This window comes from Salvelinus namaycush, chromosome 4 (assembly GCF_016432855.1).
Source record: "Salvelinus namaycush isolate Seneca chromosome 4, SaNama_1.0, whole genome shotgun sequence".
Taxonomy (NCBI): domain Eukaryota; kingdom Metazoa; phylum Chordata; class Actinopteri; order Salmoniformes; family Salmonidae; genus Salvelinus; species Salvelinus namaycush.
In genome coordinates, this window is record NC_052310.1 from 15,957,226 (window position 1) to 15,980,901 (window position 23,676).

At 44.0% G+C, this 23,676-nt stretch overlaps 1 protein-coding gene across 1 annotated transcript; it reads right to left on the reverse strand.

The window, feature by feature from the left end:
* Positions 1 to 46: 46 nt before the first annotated feature.
* Positions 47 to 20,271, reverse strand: LOC120045481 (leucine zipper putative tumor suppressor 2 homolog). The gene is made up of 5 exons (XM_038990368.1): positions 20,201 to 20,271; positions 6,534 to 7,127; positions 5,762 to 6,367; positions 5,203 to 5,472; positions 47 to 2,521 (listed from the first exon to the last, which is right to left on the reverse strand). The coding sequence occupies exons 2-5, from the start codon at positions 7,092 to 7,094 to the stop codon at positions 1,781 to 1,783; spliced, it is 2,178 nt and encodes a 725-aa protein (XP_038846296.1). The 5' UTR covers positions 7,095 to 7,127; positions 20,201 to 20,271; the 3' UTR covers positions 47 to 1,780.
* Between the last annotated feature and the right edge of the window lie 3,405 nt (positions 20,272 to 23,676).

The window sequence follows — 23,676 nt, forward strand, 5'->3', positions numbered from 1 at the left end:
ATGTCAAATCAGTAAGCCATTTAAAAGCAGCTATGCGTTTTTATCAATGGTTTTTATTAAAAACAGTCGGTTGGTACAATAAATTTACAGCATGAAAATATACATTTAATGTCTTCATACAAATACTGTGGATAAAAAAAAATAATGGAATATAGAACCATGGAAGGGGTATTCACTCAAACGTCAATATGCCGACATGGTACTGTAAGGACCCAACAGGACATGTGACATTGCTTTGGTCTATTCACAGTGACTATGTTTATTTTGAAGTAGATCATATCTATATTTCACCATATGTGATTTGTCAGTATTAGGGATATCTACAATGAAGGGTTAACAGCGATATGGGGACATGTAGAGTAAGTGTCTTTCTCTTGTGAATGGGTGTGCTTCGTTATACAGAATTTGATGAAAAGTTAACAGTCATAGCTTGGCCAGTCTAATTTAACTTAATAAAAAGACTAAGCATCTCTCACTTAGTGCATGTCCTCTCACCTGTACAACAAGCATGTTCGTAAAACGGCCAGAGCTGCATATAAATATTTTCAGAGAAACAACGATCCATAGCGATGAATACATCCATGCTATTGTACTTCTGCGGGAGACAGATCACAAAAGCGTCAAGCAGATTATCTTCACAACAATAGAAAGCATATCGGAGTGTGCTTTAATGACATGTCTCCTTTTGAATTTCCACGGTTTCCGTTTTGCTCGCTGAAGACACTGTGCAGATACCGAATGAAATGACATCCTGTGTGTAATAGGGAAATTCGAGATCACTAATGTCCATATTTAGATACTCAAATGTCATGGAATGAGGAGACATTTGGTAATCGTGACATTGAAGCGTTTCCCTTCTTTTTTGCCAATTAACCTGTTGTATTTGAGAACATGCCGAAGAAAACAAGTTTTATAAGGCTCTACCTACCAAGAACACCCACAGTGAATAAGGAGGAAGTACACATTTCTAGGGAATAGGAGGAGTTACATGATGTTCAGTGAATACCACAGAAAGACAGGATGTATCCCCTCCACGCTGTACAAGACTCATCTGACTTCACCATCACTCTCCCTGTCAGCGTACTCTCCTATTGTCACATCAGATCACACTGTTTGTACAATTTCAAGCCAATAAGGGTCAAAATTGGGTTATCTTTTCAGAACGCTGAGGAACTACCTGCAACTCCTCCACCTGCTCCAGTTTCAGAAAGGCCCAATAAATTCAACCCTTCAAAGCTGCTTGCCGCAGTGGTACGTTAGTGTGCTTAATATCAAGGTCTTAGAAATGTTGGTAGTCTATTAGATTTAACACAATAAGCCCAGCTTAATCTTAAAAAGGTAAGGAAACAAACCAAATTAGCAATATCTGCTTAGAATGGCCATGTTTTGACTAGATGTTCACAAGCGGGAGGAGCCTACTGTAGCACACAGAGAGCTTCAACTGCATTTTGAAATATAGACGAGAAACAGCTGCTGTGTGTGTGCGCATTCTTTTGTGGAAGTGTGTGTGTGTGCACGTGTCGACATTAGCCAGAGGGAGTCAACCATAATAAGACATTTGTGAGACGGAGTAGAAGCGCAGGAACATAGGCAGAGTAGACCAACTATAAAAAGACTACTACATACCGTACTGACCCTGATGGAGACCTACTGAAGGATTCTGAAGTGACCTACTAAGCAATTATAGAGACTCTCTTGGCTTCCTGTAGATGCTCCTAGTGGATCACATGCATATGGCGGATAGAGAGAGGGAGACACACAAAGAGAAAAGGTGGTGGTGTCAGATCTCAGTTGCGGTGATCTCGTCAAAGTTGATCTCGTTGCCGCTGCCTTCGTCCTGCTCCTCCAGCTCGTCCCGGGTCTCCAGTTCTAGACTGAGCTCCCGCAGCATTCCCTCCAGCTCCCGGTTCTTCCGGTACATCCCCACGTAGTTCTGCTGCAGCTGCTTCTGGTACTGGATCACCTTGTCCTTTTCCTCCTGCCAGACCCTGTGCTCCTCCTCAAAGCTGCACGCCTGCTCCTCCCCCCGCTGGCGTTCTGTGGCTAACTCCGCCCTCAGACTCTCCATCTGCACCCGGAGGCTTTGGAGGGCCTCGCTCTCATAGGCCCGCTTGGCCTCGTCGCTCAACAAATGTGGCTCCTCCCCCTCCGGGAAGGCCTGGCACTGCCTGCCTCCACTACCATTGTGGGCGGGGGCCTGGAGGCGTGTCTGATCGGCCGCGGCGGCGTCAGCGCGGAGGCGGGCCGTCTCCTCCTCCAGGCGGCCCACCTTCTGGCGGAGGAACTGGGTCTCACTCTTGCGGCGCTGCAGCTCGTTCTGGCACACCTCCAGCTCCAGGGTGCGCAGGCGACCGGCGGAGGTGGCCTCCTGTAGCAGGTCCTGGCTTGTAGCGAGCTCGCCACGGGAGTCCCGAAGCTGGCCACGCAGAGAGACAATCTCCCCCACGCGCTGAGCCAGCTCTCCCTGGACATCCTTCAGCTGCTGCTTCAGCAAGGAGATCTCCCCAGACTTCTGGCACACCTGAAGGAAACACAACTAGTGTCATATACACAGTGTACACAACATTAGGAACACCTTCCTAATATTGAGTTGCACCCCTTTTTCCCTCAGAACAGCCTCAATTCTTTATTTACCCTTTATTTAACTAGGCAAGTCAGTTAAGAACAAATTCTTATTTACAATAACGGCCTACCAAAAGGCCTCCTGCGGGGACGGGGGCCTGGGATTAAAATAAATAAAAAAAAAATATATATATATATATATACACACACACACACACACACACACACACACACACACACACATACACACACACACACTATAAATATAGGACAAAACACATCACAATAAGAGAGAGACAACACTACATAAGAGAGGCATAAGACAACATAGCAAGGCAGAAACACGTGAAAACACAGCATGGTAGCAACACAACAACAACATAGTAGCACCACAACATGGTAGCAGCACAAAACATGGTAAACATGATTGGGCACAGACAACATCACAAAGGGCAAGAAGGTAGAGACAACAATGCATCACACAAAGGAGCCACAACTGTCAGTAAGATTGTCCATGATTGAGTCTTTGAATGAAGAGATTGAGATAAAACTGTCCAGTTTGAGTGTTTGTTGCAGCTCGTTCCAGCCGCTAGCTGCAGCGTACTGAAAAGACGAGCGACTCAGGGATGTGTGTGCTTTGGGGACCTTTAACAGAATGTGACTGGCAGAACGGGTGTTGTATGTGGAGGATGAGGGCTGCAGTAGATATCTCAGATAGGGGGGAGTGAGGCCTAAGGGGGGAGTGAGGCCTAAGGGGGTTTTATAAATAAGCATCAACCAGTGGGTCTTGCGACGGGTATACAGAGATGTTTGTCAGGGCATAGACAACAAGGTGTCGAAAGCGTTCCACAGGGATGCTGGCCCATGCTGACTCCAATGCTGTTGTCAATTTGTCTGGATGTCCTTTGGGTGACGGACCATTCTTGATACGCAGCGTGAAAAAAACAGCAGCGTTGCAGTTCTTGACACACTCAAACCTGTGCGCCTGGCACCTACTACCATACCCCGTTCAAAGGCACTTAAACCTTTTGTTTTGCCCATTCCCCCTCTGAACAGCACATGTGGACAATCCATGTCTCAACTGTCTCAAGGCTTAAAAATCCTGGGGGAGGGGGGGCCTGATTGGTGTCACACTTTTGCCCCAGCTAACACACCCGTCTCCAATAATCAACTAATCATGATCTTCAGTTTAGAATGCAATTAGTTTAAATCAGCTGTGTTTGCTAGGGATGGAGTAAAAGTGTGACACCACCCCGGCCCCCGAGGACTGGAGTTGCCCACCCCTGGTCTGATTCATGGAAAGAGCACGTGTTCCTAATGTTTTCTACAATTAGTGTATAGTAGTGATGGGCATTCCGAGTCTTTTTGGTAAGCTGGATCATTTGGCTCCGTTCAGCTAAAAGACCTGTCCATTTGGCTCCCAAACGGCTCTTCGTTCATTAGTGCTTAGAAATGTAACATGACATGACAAAACCAGCAAATATCTTATGTTAAACCTATAAAAGTTGCCTGCCATTATGTCAGATCGTGACATCCGAGTTCAAATACATTTTTACCTGACCAAATTATTAGACGGCCCGCAAAAAAAATGAAGAAATTTGAACGCTTTGAAAAAATGCATGTGGACCAGAATGAGTCTCTCTCCTCACTTTCTATTGTTCCTGCAGTGAGGAATTACAGAATGTTTTTATAACTTATCTGCAGATAATCGTGAGCTTAAAAAGCAGTTGTAACAGTATGCAAATCAGGGAGACAGTTTCTAGTTCGAGAAACAGACGCCTCACAAGTCCTCAACTGGCAGCTTCATTAAATAGTACCAGCAAAACACCAGTCTCAACGTCAACAGTGAAGAGGTGACTCCGGGATGCTGACCTAGGCAGAGTTGTAAAGAAAAAGCCATATCTCAGACTGGCCAATAAAAATAAGATTGAGGGGGGGGGCAAAAGAACACAGACACTGGACAGAAGAACTCTGCCTAGAAGGCCAGCATCCTGGAGTCGCCTCTTCACTGTTGACGTTGAGACTGGTGTTTTGCAGGTAGTATTTAATGAACCTAACAGTTGAGGACTTGTTAGGCGTCTGTTTCTCAAACTAGACACTAATGTACTTGTCCTCTTGGTTAGTTGTAAACCGGGGCCTCCCACTCTTTCTATTCTGGTTAGAGCCAGTTTGCACTGATAATGTACGCCTATGTAGATATATTTGTTTTTTTTACAAATCTGCCGTTTCCAGCTACAATAGTCATTTACAACATTAACAATGTCTACACTGTATTTCTGATCAATTTGAATGGACAAAAAATGTGCTTTTCTTTCAAAAACAAGGACATTTCTAAGTGACCCCAAACTTTTGAGCACTAGTGTATATATAAAAGAGAGTCTTTGTTAATGTGATTGATGACGTTGCGACACCGAGCCAGACTCTTGCCCGCCAGCATCTTACAGAGCAGACCGTTTGTACTAGACTACAACAATTACTCAAAAAGGGGTTACAGTGGTATTTATGGATTGTGTAAAATCCACTGTCTCTACCACATCCGCTTTGTCTACTAGATATACAAAAGTGCCAAAGCCTAGGAGGTAGGGACTAGGAGTGAATTTGGAATGGGGCCGCCACAGACAGTATTAAGGCCCACCTCACCTCCCACTTGGTCTCCTCCAGCCGGGGCCCTAGGTCGATCTTCTCATGCTCGTAGGAGGTGCAGCGCTCCTCCAGCTGCTCCCTCTCCTGCAGCAGCTGGCTGAAGTCCTCCTGGAGCTTCTTCTTCTCCTGCTGCAGCTGGAAGACCTGCAGCTGGAGCACCTGCTGGGCACGCTGGGCCTTCTGGGAGTGTGTCTGCATCCGTGTGGCGCAGGTCTGACGCAGCTCCTCCAGCTCCAGCTCACAGCGCTTCTGCTTCTCCTCATACACCTGGGGGGAGAAAGGAGACAGGGGGAGAGGGAGAGGGAGACCGGGTAGACGGGGTGGGTAGGTGAGGGTGGCATTGTGTGAGGGTTGCATCGTGTGTGTGTATAGTGACTGTAATGGTTTGAGTGTCCTAGTATGTCATGACATTTCTCGTTTCGTGTGTGATGGTACATGGTCTGTGTGCCAGGTGCGTGCATGTGTACGTGCGCTTGCATGCCTTCATGTGTTTTAGAATATGTGAAGGAAGGTGATTGTGTCTAATGCTCTCTGGTCCATTTACGCCACCATGTACCTGACAAATGGCCATCTCGTTCTCGTCCAGGTTGTCTCGGAGCTGCTGCAGCTCCACGTCTCTCTCCCTCAGCTTATCCTCCAGGTCCCTCACCACCCCCTCGTACCCCCCCTCCACGGGGGCTGGCGACCGCCCGCTCGACCCGCTGTCCGACAGAGGCTGGACGCGCCCGCTCAGCGACCCCGACCCTGTGCTCTTACTGGACGAGGAGCGCCCGCTATCCGAGTTGGAGTGCCCGTGCACATTGCCGGGCGCCGTCTTCATGGGCTCTAGGTGGCCACTGACAAGCGGGGTGTCTGCGGGCGGCAGATTGTAGGGGATGCTGCCATAGGGTGGCAGGCTCGACAGGGAGTTCCGGCCCGAGTCAGACATGGAGCAGGTCTGGCTGCCCCCGCCCACGTGGCGCCCGCCGCTGTAGGAGGTGCGTTTCTCCGAGCAGGGCGACAAAGTGTCTGTCTGGCTACCAGGTGACAACAGGTTGAGATTGTTCTGGCTGTCTGATAGGCTGGACCGGTCGTGGCGAGGGGAGAGGTACTGCATGGAGTTGCGGCTCTTGGGGATGACGGGTTTGAAGGCGGTGGGCCGGATCACTGTTTTCTCCATGTTCTGAGGGGTGAGATAATTGTTGGGTAAGAGGTTGTAAATAATGTATATTCAGTGAAAGTTTCATTTGTTTTTTCTAATCGTGTTATTGTGAGAGTAGATTGATCTACTGTAAATTTCGAGGAAACTGAATGACTGTACCATATAGCCTGGACAGGGTCATACTCACCTTCTCCAGCTTCCCCGATACGAGGACCAGTTTGGGCGGGGCTCCTCCTACGTTTCCGTTGAGGCTCCCCAGCTGCCCCTCCTTGGCCTCTTCGGTGTCAATCCCGGTCCTTGGGCTTCCGTTAGCCACATGGTTGTCATTCCAGTCCCCAACATAGTGCTGGTTCAGATACGAGTAATTCCCATTGGTCCCGCTGTCCTTACTGGAGCCAATCCCCATCAAGGGCTTCCTGTTGCCAGGCGGAGTGAGGCTACTGATCAGCGGATCCTGGGATGTGTCAGAGGAGCCCAGGCAAGAAGTGGCACCCAATGTGGTTCTGTGGAGCTTGGAAGTGCCCGGCTCGGGACCAATATCAACGGGCCGGTATTGACGCTCCAGGTAGGCCGGGCCGGAGCGGTGGGCGATGAGGCTGCTGACGGAGCCCATGGCCTCCTGGGAGTTGGAGGTAGAGGGGAGGTTAGTGGGCGTGTGGGAGGCAGAGGGGTGGCGGCGGGGGGATCCGTTGAGGCCGGGGGTGTGGTGACGCTCAGCCGGCACGGGTAGAGCCTGAATCAGGGCCATGGTGGCTGCTGCTCAGTGGGACAGCCACACGATCTGGGGGGACAGAGGTAGAAACAGAGGGACACAGTCAGTCAGATGAATGGGAACTATCAACGTAGCAAAGCAACAACAAAGCGTTACAGTAGAAATATTAGGAATGTACAGCTTGTTTGGACTATGGAACCATCCAGGGTCGTGTTCAGGAGGGCTCAGTTCTGAACGTTGCAGATAGAAATGTCTTAGAGATGACCTGAAGAATGTTCACAGACATGCTTCTATGTCATGTAACATATTCTACATTACAGAGAAAGCGTGTCTGAACTTTCTGTGACCCTGGTAAAACCATAAAGACTGCACGGATACAAACAAAATATGTTCTCCTCCTACAGTTAAATATCCTGTAGCCACACAGACAGAGCCAACTCATTTACAGAGCCCTTTCAAGCAGCACAAACATGGGCTTCAGGCCTATGGCTTTCGATGCCTGAGACAGCAAAGGCACAGTCTCATCTCATGGCAAATAGCCCCTGACATGGTACTCATGATGGGAAGCAAGGCGACTGTCTGTCTCCCTACATCCCTTCAACCTCCTTTCAAAACAATGTTAGGGGGAGTGAACGACAAATCCTAGGGTATTCAATTAGTAATGACATCGTACACACACGCATGTGCACACCATGGCAACCATCTCCTCCCAACCGGTGATCTCATCCAAAACAGCAACACTACACAGATCGACTGTGACATCATCAGTCCCAAGGCACACCGTCTGGTGGTGATGGGAGAACAATGGTAGACAGGAAATGGCGCATGATGGTGAGGTCACGCTTCGTGTTTTGCAGGAACCCAGCTGTGTCAGGGTTCTCCCCAAAGAACGTAAGAGGGGCGCTGCGCCACCTTGTGGACTGGCTGCGCCACGTTTCAATCATTTAAGGCTCTAGATTGCAGGAAATGGCACCACCTTGTTAAAAAAAAATCCGGTACGCATTTTAAATAAATCATCACTGCTGTAGGAGTCATCCAGAGCATAACGAGGTCCCAGGGACAGATGTGTCCTGTTGGAGACAGTTCAGTGTCAGAGCTCTGTGAAGTCAGGATCTAAATCCAGATACTGCACTAGCCCTAAACTATGTCAAGTCATCTCCACACACACACACCAGTGTGTTAAGACCAGGACAGTGATTAAAAATGGGACCGTGGCATGTCTATCAACCAGCCAGCTCCTCATTAATTATAGCCAGCTTGGCACCAGACGGGCACTGCCACCCTGCCAAGACAAACAGCCTACCACTAAGGTTTATCTGTGATTATGACATTCTAATTAGCACAGAGTGGAGGGGTAATAAGTGATCCCTATTTATTTTATCCGATCATAACTGGGGCAGTTGTATGACAAACAGAAATACTACATACAGTAAAGAATGCAGTATACTGTAGTCTCACAGCAAAAGGGTCTGAATATTTTCGTAAATAATGTATTTCTGTTTTCGCTTTGTCATTATGGGATATTGTGTGTAGATTGATGAGGAAAAACATTTATTTAATCAATTTTAGAATAAGGTTGTAACGTAACAAAATGTGGAAAAAGTAAAGTACTTTTTTTTCTGAATACTTAACCGTGTTTGGTCTCTTCAACAGTGGTTAATGCGTCTGACCAAGGACCCGGGCATGTCCTTCATCGACAATTTTGACTCCTGGAATTGGCCTGGCTACTTTGTGGAAGACAGAATTCACCTGGTTGAAAATGGCTCCTGGATGTTGTCATCAAACATTGGGAAGGTTCTTGGTCAACTAAATTGATGTGAGGACAATATTAGCATTACATGTAAGTCTGTTTTTACCATCCCCTCCTCTTTGGTCTCTGTGAGAGTTCCACATGTTGTATCTGAAAGTGGTAACATGCCAAATGGTGCTAACCGGAGAAATGTCATTGCTATTCCTACTTTGTTTTATTTTCCTAATAGGCATAATCCAATCTTTGAGTGTCCTGAAATCTCAAAGTAATCTGACTTGTATTGAAACTCCGTATGATTTTAAATGCAGAAAAGGTTTGACATTTTTACATCTAAATATTCGTAGTTTATTACCTAAAATGGATCATGTCAAGGTCTGGTTCTCTCCCTGATATTTGTATTGTATCTGAGACCTGGTTAACTGATAAAACCCTGAACTCTTGAGGTTTCTATGGATGGTTACAATGTGTTTAGGACTGATAGGAAAGGCAAAGGTGGTAGTGTGCTATTTACACAAGGAATATTATTTCTGTGTCTCTGTTAAAGGCTACCTCCAGCCCTAAACAATTTGAATTGTTGGCTTTAAGTCTTCAGTTGGGTTCACACTCAAAAATAACAGTTATAGGAATCTAACTCTCCGCCAAGAAGTGTGTACTAAACGAACTCACTGATTTAATTGCAATTGTTATTACCCCAGAGGTGTTGATCACCTGAGATTTTAATCTTGCATGGGGAACGCAGGATGCTGACTGTTTAAAAAAAAAAATTGTACTAATTTAAATTTGACCCAGCTGATTACAAAGCCCACTGTCCAAACTTTAAAGGACCCCACGAAATCGACTGATTGACCTCATATTTACAAATACTCCAGAGAAATATGCTGGGAGTGGGCTATTTGCTTTAGATATTAGTGACCACTGTCCCATTGTATGTGTCAGGAATATACGGATGCCTCGATCCAAACCCTGTTTTATCAACAAGAGGAATTTTTTTAATTTCAATGAACAGGCCTTTTTTTGTGACCTTTACTTCGGTGACTTTGATTGTATTGCATCTATACCTGACCCAGAGTTGGCTTTGAACCACTTCACAAATGTTTTCAATGGTATTATAGATAAACATGCTCCCTTTAAAAAAAAAACTGAGAATTAAAAATCGGTCTTGCCCTTGGTTCTGTCCAGAGCTATCTGAAGTCATACACAACAGAGATGCTGCCTGGGCCAAAGCTAGATTCACACTCGGGCCCAGACTGGCAGTCTTTTAGGCGATTGAGAAATCTGTGTGTTAAACTAGTGTAAAAAAGCAAAATCAGATTATTATGTTAATACACTATCTGAATGTACAGGGAACCCAGCTAAATTCTGGAAAGCTGTTAAATCACTGAAGGGTTATGTCTCCTCGTCTCTCCCCCAAGAAATGATTTTAGATTCTGGCCCTATTACTGACAAATTTATATCATTAATGCATTTAATGACCATTTTATCTCCGCAGGCTTTATATTTGAATGCATTTCAAAGCCAGCTCTTGAAAAGAGTACCGGTAGTTTGGATGTAGATGGTGAAAATCTATTGAATGATACTGAAAATGATCAGGGGCTGATCATTTGGAGCCTGATCTGCTTATGTGTGCAGCACCCCTTATTGCTGGCTCAGTAGCCCACATTTTTTTATTTAACATTGTTATCAGGAAGTATTCCAAAAGCATGGAAATCTGCATATCTTGAAAATAGATTTTTCATCTCAATGTGACTCCCTGTTTAAATAAAATACATCTATACCTACATTGTCAAAAACACACACATTCCCTCTCTCACATAAATTTGTGTTTGCAGTAGTGCACTAAACCTTCAACACACAATTTGTTAGGATATATGTTTGCAGGTTGACTACTATTCCCTTTTCCATGCTCATTACACAGGTGCACCTTGTGCTGGAGACAAAAGGCCACTAAAATGTTACTTTTTCTCCAACAACCCAATGCCACAGATTTCTCAAGTTAAGGGAGCGTGCAATTAACTACCTCATCCCCATATTGTTATTTATTTTTGCTCTTGCACCCCAGTATCTCTACTTGCACATCATCATCTGCACATCTATCACTCCAGTGTTATTGCTAAAATTGTAATTATTTCACCACTATGGCCTATTTATTGCCTTACCTCCCTAATCTTACTACATTTGCACAGTGTATATAGATTTTTTCTATTGTGTTATTGACTGTACGTTTGTTTATCCCATGTGTAACTCTGTGTTGTTGTTTTTGTTGCAATATATAAAAAAGAAATTGACAGGAATGTCCACCAGAGCTGTTGCCAGAGAACTTTGTTCATTTCTCTACCATGAGCCACCTCCTACGTTGTGTTAGAGAATTTGGCAGTACATCCAACCAGCCTCACAACCGCGGACCACGTGTATGGCGTCGTGTGGGTGAGCGGTTTGCTGATGTCACCATTGTGAACAGAGTGCCCCATGGTGGTGGTCGGGTTATAGCATGGGCAGTGCATAAGCTACGGACAACGACCACAATTGCATTTTAATCGATGGCAATTTGAATGCACAGAGATACTGTGACGAGATCCTAAGGCAGATTATCACGCCATTCATCCGCCGCCATCACGTCATGTTTCAGCATGATAATGTACGGCCATATGTCGCAAGGATCTGTACACAATTCCTGGAAGCTGAAAATGTCCCAGTTCTGCCATGGACTGCATACTCACCAGACATGTCACCCATTGAGCCTGTTTGGGTCGCTCTGGATCGATGTGTACGACAGCGTGTTCCTGTTCCCACCGATATCCAGCAATTTTGCACAGCCATTGAAGATGAGTGGGATATTCCACAGGCCACAATCAACAGCCTGATCAACTCTATGAGAAGGAGGTGGGTAGCACTGCATGAGGCAAATGGTCACACCAGATATTGACTGGTTTTCAGATCCACTCCCCTTCCTTTTTTAAAGGTATCTGTGTGACCAACAGACGCATATCTGTATTCCCAGTCATGTGAAATCCATAGATTAGGGCCTAATACATTTATTTCAATTGACTGATTTCTTTATATGAACTGTAACTAGGTAAAATCTTTGACATTGTTGCCTGTTGCATTTATATTTTTGTTCAGTATAATTTCATTCAACATTCTGGCATGCAAGGAAAATTACCATGCTTTTCAGTGCTTTGTTTCAGACTGTATTCCAAGAACTGGTATCAAATTTCGGATTTATTAGGCAAGGAAGTAACCCTACTCCTCGGCCAGAGGTCGTGTGGTGCTCTGAACACTCCGAGAGCTAAGCGCTCCGAATTTACGAACGGACAATCTGACAGCGCTCTGAATTTACGAATGGCCCAGAGAGCACTCTGACATTCTCATTCAACTCAGCTGACTGCAGCGTCGAAGACGTTCTCTGAGGAAATTGTTTTTGTCTCTCTGGGAAAGCCCTAGTATGTATTTAGACAGGTAGACAGATGCTCCCGTAGAAATAGCAATTTGCAGCCACATCGGCTATAACCACTTGTTTCCCTGAGAGAAACAAGTGGTCAGAGAAGGTAGTGGCCCGTGGGTTCAGTTCAGTATCACTGGTAGGTGGAAGAGCTCCAGTCTACCGTGATTTAATAACCACTGCATGGCAACGCTCACAGTCACATGACATGGCTATAGGGGTGCTCCGTCACGGGCAATAAAGTAATGGCAGCTTACCCCTCAGGTATTTTTAAACAGCATACCAAGTAATTAAATGAACATGCCATTGGCAGATTTGGTAAAAAAGTGAAAGCGAACTTTACCTTCTCCAGATGCAGCGTGTTATAGACTGCTGGACTGATAGGTGCAGGCCACACCCCAGGACAGCAGCATTTAGCTCATTCGCTACTTTCTTAAGTTGTCTCTTTGAATGCCAAAACTGCCATGAAATAAACATGCATGGTCTACACTAAGCACAGGGATCAAGCACAGAGAAGACCAAACATGAACGCATCTCATTTATTGGTGTAACACACAGACACGCATGGACACAAACATATACACTAGGCCCGGCAGACCCTGCTTGGCTTGTACGCAACATCACGCCAACATGCTTTGATACAAACCAAGAGGTTGCAGTAAATCCCTCAAAGTCAGTTGTACACATACACACGCCAACACAGCCAGAGGGATCTGGGCCCAAAAACACACCGTGCATACGAGGGGATGTGTCAGGACCGTGAATAAGGACAGCTCTGTTTTACAGGCTGGTTTCGAGGCCGACAATATATCCCAAATCAGAAGTGGTGCACGAGCAGCACTTCTGATTTGGGATATATGAGTGAGTGAGAGAGCGTGAGTGAGAAAGTGTGAGTGAGTGAACAATGGGAAAATCACAGAAAGTGAGAAAAATAGAGAGCGTGTGCATGAGCAGTTGGGAACAAACGGTCTGGAAATCCCATTCTCCACTCTACATCTCCCTTCCAATCTAATCCACTCTCTATCTCCCTCCCCCTTTCCATCTTGATTCAGAGAGTGTCCAACACTGAAAGTAGACCACAGAGGAAAAGTGTGACATTGCTATTTTGGTCCAACAGACAACCTACCTATCCAAGAAAATAGACCTGTTTTTCTCAGCCCCGGTCTGTATGCTAAATCCCACATTGTGAGGCCATCGTCGTGATACGAACTGTCATAGTGCTTCTATGGATAATGAGGTGAGTCTTACACGTATACTTAATGCCATTCTCTCCCTCTGAGGGCTAACAAATTGAGGCAGCACGGATAATAATGAGACCAGTGAGGGAAAAAAAGAGGCCTCTTCTCACATGCATGCGCACATACAACACACACACACACATTCCTGGAGAACTTTTCTCTGCCTGTCACCACCTTTGTTTCAGTGAGCAGAAAGAGCTCTCCCACGCTAATAGCCATCTATAGTATAGATACAATGTTGCCTTATGGTAAACTTGCTACTATCCCATTTCAGATGACTCTGGTCATCAGAATGATCACTTACTTCACATTTTAGTCATTTAGCAGACTCTCTCATTCCAACTGACTTAAAATGCATTCAACTTATGTAGGTGAGACTAAACAAAAATCGAAGAAAGATTTTTTTTTTTTTAAACATTCACCTCTAGGAGAAGTTAATTACACCACCAGGCGTCAAGGCTAACAGCTAACCCTCATGGCTCACTTTGTCAACAAATGTTCTATGTCTACAGTTTTGGGAACCCCATCTCGCCCGTTTCTATTTTACATCAAACTACCTTTTTCCCAGTGCTCTATTCACAAAGCCCCCAACGTTCCCCGTCACAGAGTTACTACACACACGTACCCCAAGATGACCCTTGCATAACTGCTTCTGCACTGGGCCTCCTCTCGTTCACTTCAAAGTCTTTCAGCTCCCAGATAACTTGCATCCACTTTCAATGTGTTCCAATCCTCCCGCTGCTCTGTGTCGGTCTCTTCTCCTGAGGGAAACTTCTCTCGGAGTCCAAACGCGGCTTATTGCTCAGGCCAAATGCCACCAATGTGGATGGACGCTCCGGTCCCTCCTCTTCCTTTTTTCCTCTACCCCTCCCTCTCCCTCTCTCACACACTCCCCCACACCACCTCCCCTCTCTCAACTCTCTCGCTCGCCCTCTCTCCACTTCTCTCTCCTGTGTGGCTTTGACCAAACAGGCTCCACTAGGCATAGTGTGCCTTGCTGCCTTTCTCAAGTAATAAAAAGGAGGAAAAGAGAGAGCGAGAGACCAGTCAAAGGGGAATTCTCCCCTCCTCCAGTCTGTCTAAATAGATATGGAAATAAAGAAAGAAACTGGGCCAGCATGCTGATATTGGATCATTTTCCAACTTTTATGGCTCCTGTGATGTTGCTGCAGACATGCTTTCCTAACTAATCAGATAACTGGCTGTACAGATGTGCCATCTTAATTTGATCACTCTGTTCTTGCTGACTTAATGTATTCATGTTTTAAAAAGACTTTTAAAGTCTAATTTCCACTTAAAAATGTCTGACTTGATTTCCCCTACCGATAAATGTATCAACCCCTATAAAAATGTCCATTCATTATAATCCGCATAATAATTCACATGTCCTGTTGCTGCAGGATTATTTTCCTGCTGTGAGAAACTGGTCAAATTAAAGGTCAACTGCTCTTGAAAACCAACTTCTCCTTTTGAAAACAGCCTGTATCTCATCGATATGAGTCAGAAACATTTATTCTACTGTCAATTTACTACAAAGTATAAATAGAATAATGTTGGTCATAAAGTCAGTCTCATCCAAAATGGAGTCATGACTAACTTCAGGGTTTGGATTCCAATTATGTCAACAATTCATGCCCCCTTTTGCCTATTAACACATGGTCGCATCGTGTTTTCATGGAAAAGACTGGGTGAGTTCGCTTTGCATGGCCGGGAGCCCCGGGCGGGCGTAGACCTCTCCTTAGGAGGACCAATGGAATGGTTGAAAATGAGCAAACCCCACCTACCTGGCCATGCAAACCGAATTCCCCAGACAACACGGTGTATCTTTGGCAGTAGCTTGATATGCAATCACATATTGATCAGGAAATAACTAAGTCTAGTGAAAATGGGCTTCTGTAAAGTTGATCAAGAATCAGATGACCAGGATATGGATTAAATGCAACGCTAGCTACAAGTTATGCGGGCTACCAACCGTCAAACTGTGCCTGGTGTGGTTGCTGACAGTGAGTTGGTTACACTAGCTAGCTACATTATTTGATAATGCTAGCGGATCGCAAGATGCTGTGTCTCATGAAACACATTCCAGACACTGATTCTCGCTACCTTTGGCATAACTGTGATTTGACCGAGAAATATCAGCTAGCTAACATTAGATGCCGCTAGCTATCCCCCAAGCTATGCCAACTAGCTGCTGGCAGCTTGGCTAAACTAAAGGTCAGCGTTGGCTTTACTTTATATTCGCCTCTTCCTCTCTACTCTAGCCCACACATAGAACTGTATTAGCCCTTGTTTTTTGTGGTTGAATGGCAAAGACAAAAAAAACACCCATATGAAACCACGCCCGGAAGACAACTCTCGTTTGCCTTCAGTCATGGCCGCTAGCATTTCTTATTGAGCATTGATGAAAAATGAGGCCAAATCAGGAAGTGCAGCTCTCCTTTAAGATAGTACATCTGTATCTACAGTATGTGCGCCCATGAATGCATGTGTAAAAGACATAAGGTCTGTTCAACTCATAAGATAAATACATTTCCTTTTTATTAAAGATTATTCGGGATTTTGGCAAAGAGGCCCTTTATCTACTTCCCCAGAGTCAGATGAACTGGTTGATACCATTTTTATGACCCTACGTGCAGTTTGAACGAAGTTGCTAACTACTGCAATTGCTAACTAATGTTAGCATAATGACTGGAAGTCTATGGTATCTGCTAGCACTCTAGCAGATACCCATAGGCATCCAGTCATTGTGCTAACGCTAGTTAGCATTGGCTCATGAAACTACCTTCATACTGGACACAGAGACATAACAATTGTACCCACGAGTTCATCTGACTCTGGGGAAGTAGATAAAGAGCCTCATTGCCGGGGGAGGGGAACGTGCTACAGACGAGCAACATAACCCTTTACAGTTCATAGCAGGGTCCCACTTCAGTCAGTCACTGAGTGTGTTACAGTTTCTTAATGAAGCCTCGACAGACAGTGAGATCCAAACACCTACTGACAGTCCCTGTTTTCAGCCTGTCTGTTTCCAGAGAAGTTATATTATACTCCTCCAGGCAGACACCATTCAGCCTCAACCCTGACCTGCAAATCCTCCATCTGGCCATAATCAATGAAAAACTGTTTCAATCAATGTTAAGCTGTCTGACAGAGTAGACTAAAGTAGGGTAGCTAGAGAAGTAGGCTACAGCACATACATCTCTCTCTCTCAAAAGTCCTACAAGTGGGTCACACACTGCTCAGTGTCCTGCTTGTGTCCTTCATACAGTGAGGTGTTGAATAGGTAGAAGAGCTCTTCACTCACCTTGAGGGAAACCAAAGTGAGGCTGAGAGAGGGGTGTAAAGCAAGGTGACCCCTGGTATTGTTCCAATCCAGTACTATAAGAGCTCTAAAGTTGTCTGCAGGAGACTGGATAACAAGAATCCCCCCGTGAGTGTCCAGACCGGGTGACAATTAATCATGGGCCCAGTCGCTCACCAACCTCTGGCACCAATTGACATTGTGTCTCACAGCGTTATTGCATGAGAAGGTTTCTGCTGGAGCCAGACCCTATTGGAAAAATCTGACAACCCCATAGTAGAATAATTGTATCTATTTACCTAGTCCAAATCAAATTGTATTGGTCACATACGCTCGCAATAACATCTGCTAACCATGTGTATCGAAATGCTTGTGCTTCTAGTTCCGACAGTGCAGTAATATCTAACAATTCCACAACAGATACCTAATACACACAAATCTAAGTAAAGGAATGGAATAAGAATATATAAATATATGGATGAGCAATGAGAGCGGCATAGGCAAGATGCAATAGATGGTATAAAATACAGTATATACATATGAGTTGAGTAATGCAAGGTATGTAAACATTATTAAAGTAGCATTATTAAAGTGACTAGTGATCCGTTTATTAAAGTGGCCAATGATTTTGTAGGCAGCAGCCTCTCGGTGTTAGTGATGGCTGTTAAACAGTCTGATGGCCTTGAGATAGAAGCTGTTTTCCATTCTCTCGGTCCCAGCTTTGATGCACCTGTACTGACCTCACTTGTTGTTGTGTGTTCTATGCAAGAAAAATGTTTCTTGAGGCGCATTCAAGTTACGAGTGCCATAGGGAGGGAATTCCCAGAATATAGTATAGTTAACTAGCCAGCTAGCTTTGTAGCCATAGATAGTTAAACAATGGAAGGTGCACTAAGTAGCTAGCTGGTTGAGGTTTTCCTTTGGTAACCAGGGCAGATGAAAGCAACATTCACCTCCACAAATGCTATTTACATTGATATCTATACTGAATGAAGCAGTTATGGGACCTCATGGGCACCCTTAACTTTTACACTTAATTTAAGGGGGAAATTCACCTTAAAATGTTTTATGCAACGGACTTAAAGTTAAGGAAACTTTAAGGGAAAAGATGAGGGGAAAATTAACTTAAGGTGTTTTATGTAACCTAGGTCCAGTTCCCGTCTCCACACACTCTCAATGTGCGCGTGGCTGGTAGGCTTATGTCTGCCTGGCCGCAATGCAACACAACTAGCTCCTAGGTTTTTAAAAAGTGTATTATCTTGATTTAAAATGTTTCCCCATCCGCAATGTAATTACTCTGAACCGTGAACCGACCCACGGGTTGACAGAATGTTTTCAGTCTACCCGCCTCAACTGTGGGCATCCAAACCGATGCAGGACTGATTAGCTCAATAGGGTAAATGCAGATTGGCAACCCCATGCGTCAACCTATTTATGTATAGCCACTATGCTGTGTCAGTTGGGCTAGAGGTGAGTATGCTTATTGTTGCTAATAGCATACCTGATACTATGAACCATGCAAAAGCTATATGCATGGTCCAATATGTTACAATAATAACAAATCATTTTACCATTGTTATTTGGCTCATTTCTGGAGGTGGAAATGATACTTTAGATGCTGTCAGCATAATTTCATCCAACAGGTTAAACAATCACCTCCATCATGACTTAGTTGGGAGGAGATTTTCGATGTACTGATTCCATGGCACATGGTTTAGGATACACAAAACGACACCTGACTCAAATCTTAAAATATTTATACAAAATTCTTGCAACCAATAGAATGTTATATATATATGGGATACAACCATCATAGTTCTGCAGATTTTGCTGCGAAGTGACAGAATCATTAGGTCACTTGTTTTGGTACTGCCCATATGTAGCTTGTTTAGGTCATAGGTTCAGCAATGGCTGAAAACTTTAAACATTTACTTGGAGCCAACTCTGCAGATGGCACTGCTGGGTGATTTGAAAAGTCACAGTCAACCGAATATTATTATATTATTGCTCTTAGCAAAAATGTTTCTTTAATTTACAATCTGTAGAAACTAAGAGAATAGAAATGTTCAGAACTTTTGTGAAACACAGCGGAATAATATATGGCAGCTAGAAATCAAAACTGGATGGTCTTCAGAGATAGATGGGAGCGGTTGATGGTAATGAAACGATGCAGACAATTACATTGATAGAAGTCACATTCTGCAATATTAAATCTGATCTACCCCTTAAAAAAAAAACTTAAAAAAAAAAAAAACTGTTCTACACAGTCTGTACTTGGGACATTTAAGGTATTACCCAGGACAAATGCGATCTGCCAACTCGGTGTACCCATCTGGCTGTTCCTCTATTATATTTTCATAACAAGGGCTCCTGTCTGTGGCCAACAGAAAGCTAGGTAATCCATCAGTGTCTGGTCTGCTATCGCTGCATGGGGACATCACTCCCAGGGGGAGCCAGAGCTAAACTTGCCTCAAAACTGCCTCAAACAACCTCTCAACCAACCCTCTCCCAAAAATCCCTCTGTCACCAATCACTTAGCCTCGAAATTCTAAACTAGTGAAAATAAACTTGATTCAGTTAGAATTCCAAGGCTAGTACCGTAGAAATAGAATTCTATGGCTGGTATTGTACCAATCAGTCCAAATGCTCCAACAAATAAACCAAGCCAGATGTTTACCGCTTTGCAATTCCTTTAAATCGCTTTACACTGAAGTTGACGAGAAAAAGCTATTGGCATTAACCGGAGTTGCTTTTGTGGATATAAAAATTTGTAAATCACTATTTGTAAGAGCTCTAATACATCTGTACAGTATTCACTTAGCAGACGCCTTAGTTACTCACACACACTCAGACTTACAGTATTGTGTGCCAAAGAGATTAGGGGTCACGCCTCGATCTTAAGAGTTACAGCAGTTACAGGGTAGTTAAGTGACTTAATGCTTACTTCAAACAGCTGGAATTAGGTCATGTACGAGGATACAATTGCTCAACTTGGTAACACTTTACTGAAAGCCCACAGGCATAATGCATTCTACAAAATATCATAAGAACATATAACACCCTTAAATTGTCTTAGTATGATATACATAGGTCCGCAATAGCCCCAACGCTGCTGTGTCTTCTATAACACTTCTATCCGAGAGCACCCTTAGAAACAGAATGGTTCCAAACTGTTTCTGTTATGAAAGTATAAAGACAATTCAAAGCAGCTGTGAGCTCTAAAGTAACATTGCCACAGAGAGTCAATCTCAGTAGTAATTTGAGAATGTTTCCAGAGTCTAACTTCAAGGTAGAGGACAAAATGAAGATGCGTGAAAGCCAGAAAGCCATCGCTTTCTTGGAGAACCAGCTGAGTAATGGAATGGTAAATTGACAGTATAATCAGAAGCACATTGGGTTCTTGAGCTCACTCACCTCTCAATGGCAGCCGGTCTTCAGCTTCTGGGGGCCTGAGAGAATTAGGGGGAACGGGTCGGCTGTGCATCCCAGGGACTCACTGTCGCTGTTGGGGCTCTACTCCCTCTCTGCTCCTAGACTACAGAAGCAACCAGAAAGAAAAATTTGAAGTTAGCAAAACACAGGACCTTAGCTACAACTGCTACAGTACCAACGCAGAGCTGGAAGATCTGAAGGGTCACAACTGAGTGTGTATACTACACTAGCATGTAAGGTGGAAGTAGCCTTTCCAAGGAAAATCCGAGTCATCATGTTAATACTTGAAGGGTAGGAAGCATGAGTTTTTCCTCACCAATGTAACACAGTGTGGTCAAAGACTTAGTAACGGAGTTGTAGTCACAATCTGGTTACCTATAAGTACAAACACAGTTATGTTTTTGGGTTACTACATATTTATTATCGCATTTCCGGTTATCTTCTCAAAGTATTTGCTTGTAAGTTGGCTGAACATTTTATTGAAACCTGTCGTCATGAGTGCAAACAATTTGTTTAATTTGAAGTTATACATTTTGAAGTTAGAGTTTACATTATAAGGAATAGGCTGGCTTGCCGGGTCCTCCATATTACATCACCCCCCTGAAAAACCTTTTACGACACGACTACGGCATTCTGATCTGTCTTATGTAATGACCTGAAAGATGGCGAAGTGAGGTGTAACTTTGCATGTGTATACTATTGCAAATCCATATGTAACATGTGGTTACGTTTTGCTGCCTACCCTGATTCAGGAGGGGTTGGGTTAAATGCAGAAGACACATTTCTGAATGCATTCAGTTGTGCAACTGACTAGGTATCCCCTTTCCACAAAGGAGGAACGCAGAGGGGAATTCCATGCCAACTTAAGAGAACACTTCTTACGTTTGCCCTCATTTACGACTGAGTAATACTTCAACTTTGACCTCTCCACTATGTTCATTAGTCATCTCTAAAGCACCTCTGTCCCCAACTCTTTTGTCTTCCTCTGAGTGCCAGAGTATGGGTGAAACTCAAGACAGTCCGGCAAACAGAGAGCTTCCAATGGGAAATAAAGCCCTCTGGTTGCCATGGCAGCCTGCTCGTGAAGCGGATTCCTCCCAGCAGCCTCTTGGACTGGGGCCCCGTTCCAATACTTTGATAATGCATCCTTCATTCCTTAATTTCTTTATGCGGCAACGTGGGACAAACCTACGGTGAAACTTATGCTGGACAAAGCATTCATATGTGAAAGCAGCCATTTGCGACCACACTGCTCTGGCTGACTATCTGTGCCAGGTTCATAATAGGGAGGGTATTTGAAATGATTTTACTTTTAGAATAATATTATTAACTTTTTTCAGATATACCCCAAAGAATACTGTAAAAAACGCTCTTGACTAATCAAAATGATGCAAATGGCAGAGGTAAACAGCAGACATGTTTTTTTCCCAGGTAATTTTGGCTTACAGCTACAGTGAAAGAGAAGTCCTATTTTCACCATTATAGAACGGATTCTGAATCAAAAAGGGTTTCTGGTGAGTGTTTTCCATTGAACTGTGTCAGGTATTGTGGAAACACCATTAGGTGCGCGCCTGTAATTGCTATTTTAAGAGGGGAAAACAGCATACCGATGTCAGGACAGACTGGAGGGCTAAATGCCCAGCAGTAGCTCAACACACCGTTATAAAAACTACATTCAAAGGTTTGCTGTTTTATTCAATTAAGAATTTCAAACGTCACGGTATATCCTTGTAGGTAACTATTGGATTCTAGCTTGAAATATACTTATTCATGTTCAACTTTACATGTATAAGGAATGTATATGTTAGGGGTCAAGGAAGGGTAAAGAGGAACTTGGTGTGTGGAAAGTTACTGTGAGAGAAAAGGGGAACAGAGTTTATGACCCAGGTCTGTTGAGTAAGGTGAACAGGAGGTCACTGATAAACATCATGGAGAAGTCACCAGATAACCAGGAACTGCCCGACTGAAGACAACGCAACATTTCAAATCAAATTTTATTAGTCACATGCGCCGAATTCAACAGGTATAGTAGACCTTACATTGAAATGCTTACTTACGAGCCCCTAACCAACAATGTAGTTTTAAAATATACAAAAAAGAAATAAAAGTAACAAGTAATTAAATAGCAGCAGTAAAATAACAATAGCGAGACTATATACAGGGGGGTGCCGGTACAGAGTCAATGTGCGGGGGCACTGGTTAGTTGCCCCCTCTTTTACACCGCTGCTACTCTCTGTTATCATCTATGCAGTCACTTTCATAACTCTATCTGCATGTACAGTGGGAAGAAAAAGTATGTGAAACCTTTAGAATTACCTGGATTCCTGGATTTCTGCAACAAACAAAAAAATCGGATCTTCATCTAAGTCACAAAAATAGACAAACACAATCTGCTTAAACTAATAACAAACTATTATAATTTCTCATATTTGTATTGATCACACCGTGTAAACATTCACAGTGCAGGTTGGAAAAGTATGTGAACCCTTGAATTTATTAACAGGTTGACCCTGCTTTGCCAGCAATAACCTCAGTTAGGAGGAATTTTGGACCATTCCTCTTTACAAAACGGTTTCAGTTCCACAATATTCTTGGGATGTCTGGTGTGAACCGCTCGAGGTAATGCCACAGCATCGCAATCGGGTTGAGGTCAGGAATGACTGGGCCACTCCAGAAGGCCTATTTTCTTCTGTTCAAGCCATTCTGTTGTTGATTTACATCTGTCTAATGGGTTGTTGTCCTGTTGCATAACCTAACTTCTGTTGCGCTTCAATTGGCGGACAGATAAAGACATTTTGCAGGAGAATGTAAGGCTAAACTTGGGAATTCATTTTTCTGTCGATGATAGCAAGCTGTACAGGCCCCGAGGCAGCAAAGCAGCCCCAAACCATGATGCTCCACCCACCATACTTTACAGTTGGGATGAGGTTTTGATGTTAGTGTGCTGTGCCTTTTTTTCTCCACACATCGTGTTGTGTGTTCTTTCCAAACAACACAACTTTAGTTTAATCTGTCCACAGAATATTTTGCCAGTAGCGCTGTGGAACATCCAGGTGCTCTTTTGCGAACTTCAGACGTGCAGAAATATTTTTTGGGGACAGCAGCGGCTTCTTCCGTGGTGTCCTTGCATGAACACCATTCTTGTTTAGTGTTTTACGTATTGTAGACTTGTCAACAAAGATGTTAGCATCTTCCAGAGATTTCTGTAAGTCTTTAGCTGACACTCTAGGATTCTTCTTAACCTCATTGAGCATTCTGCGCTGTGCTCTTGCAGTCATCTTTGCAGGACGGCCACTCCTAGGGAGAGAAGCAACCGTGCTGAACTTTCTCCATTTATAGACAATTTGTCTTACCGTAGACTGATGAACATCATGGCTTTTAGAGATACTTTTGTAACTCTTTCCACCTTTATGCAAGTCAACAATTCTTAATCTTAGGTCTTCTGAGATCTCTTTTGT

What these genes read in the sequence shown, in the direction of transcription:
- LOC120045481 (XM_038990368.1), bottom strand. Translation starts at nt 7,094, where the DNA reads ATGGCCCTGATTCAGGCTCTACCCGTGCCGGCTGAGCGTCACCACACC. An exon ending in TATCGGGGAAGCTGGAGAAG is followed by an intron (nt 6,368 to 6,533) that starts GTGAGTATGACC and finishes CTCACCCCTCAG; the next exon opens with AACATGGAGAAAACAGTGAT. An exon ending in ACGAGATGGCCATTTGTCAG is followed by an intron (nt 5,473 to 5,761) that starts GTACATGGTGGC and finishes TTCTCCCCCCAG; the next exon opens with GTGTATGAGGAGAAGCAGAA.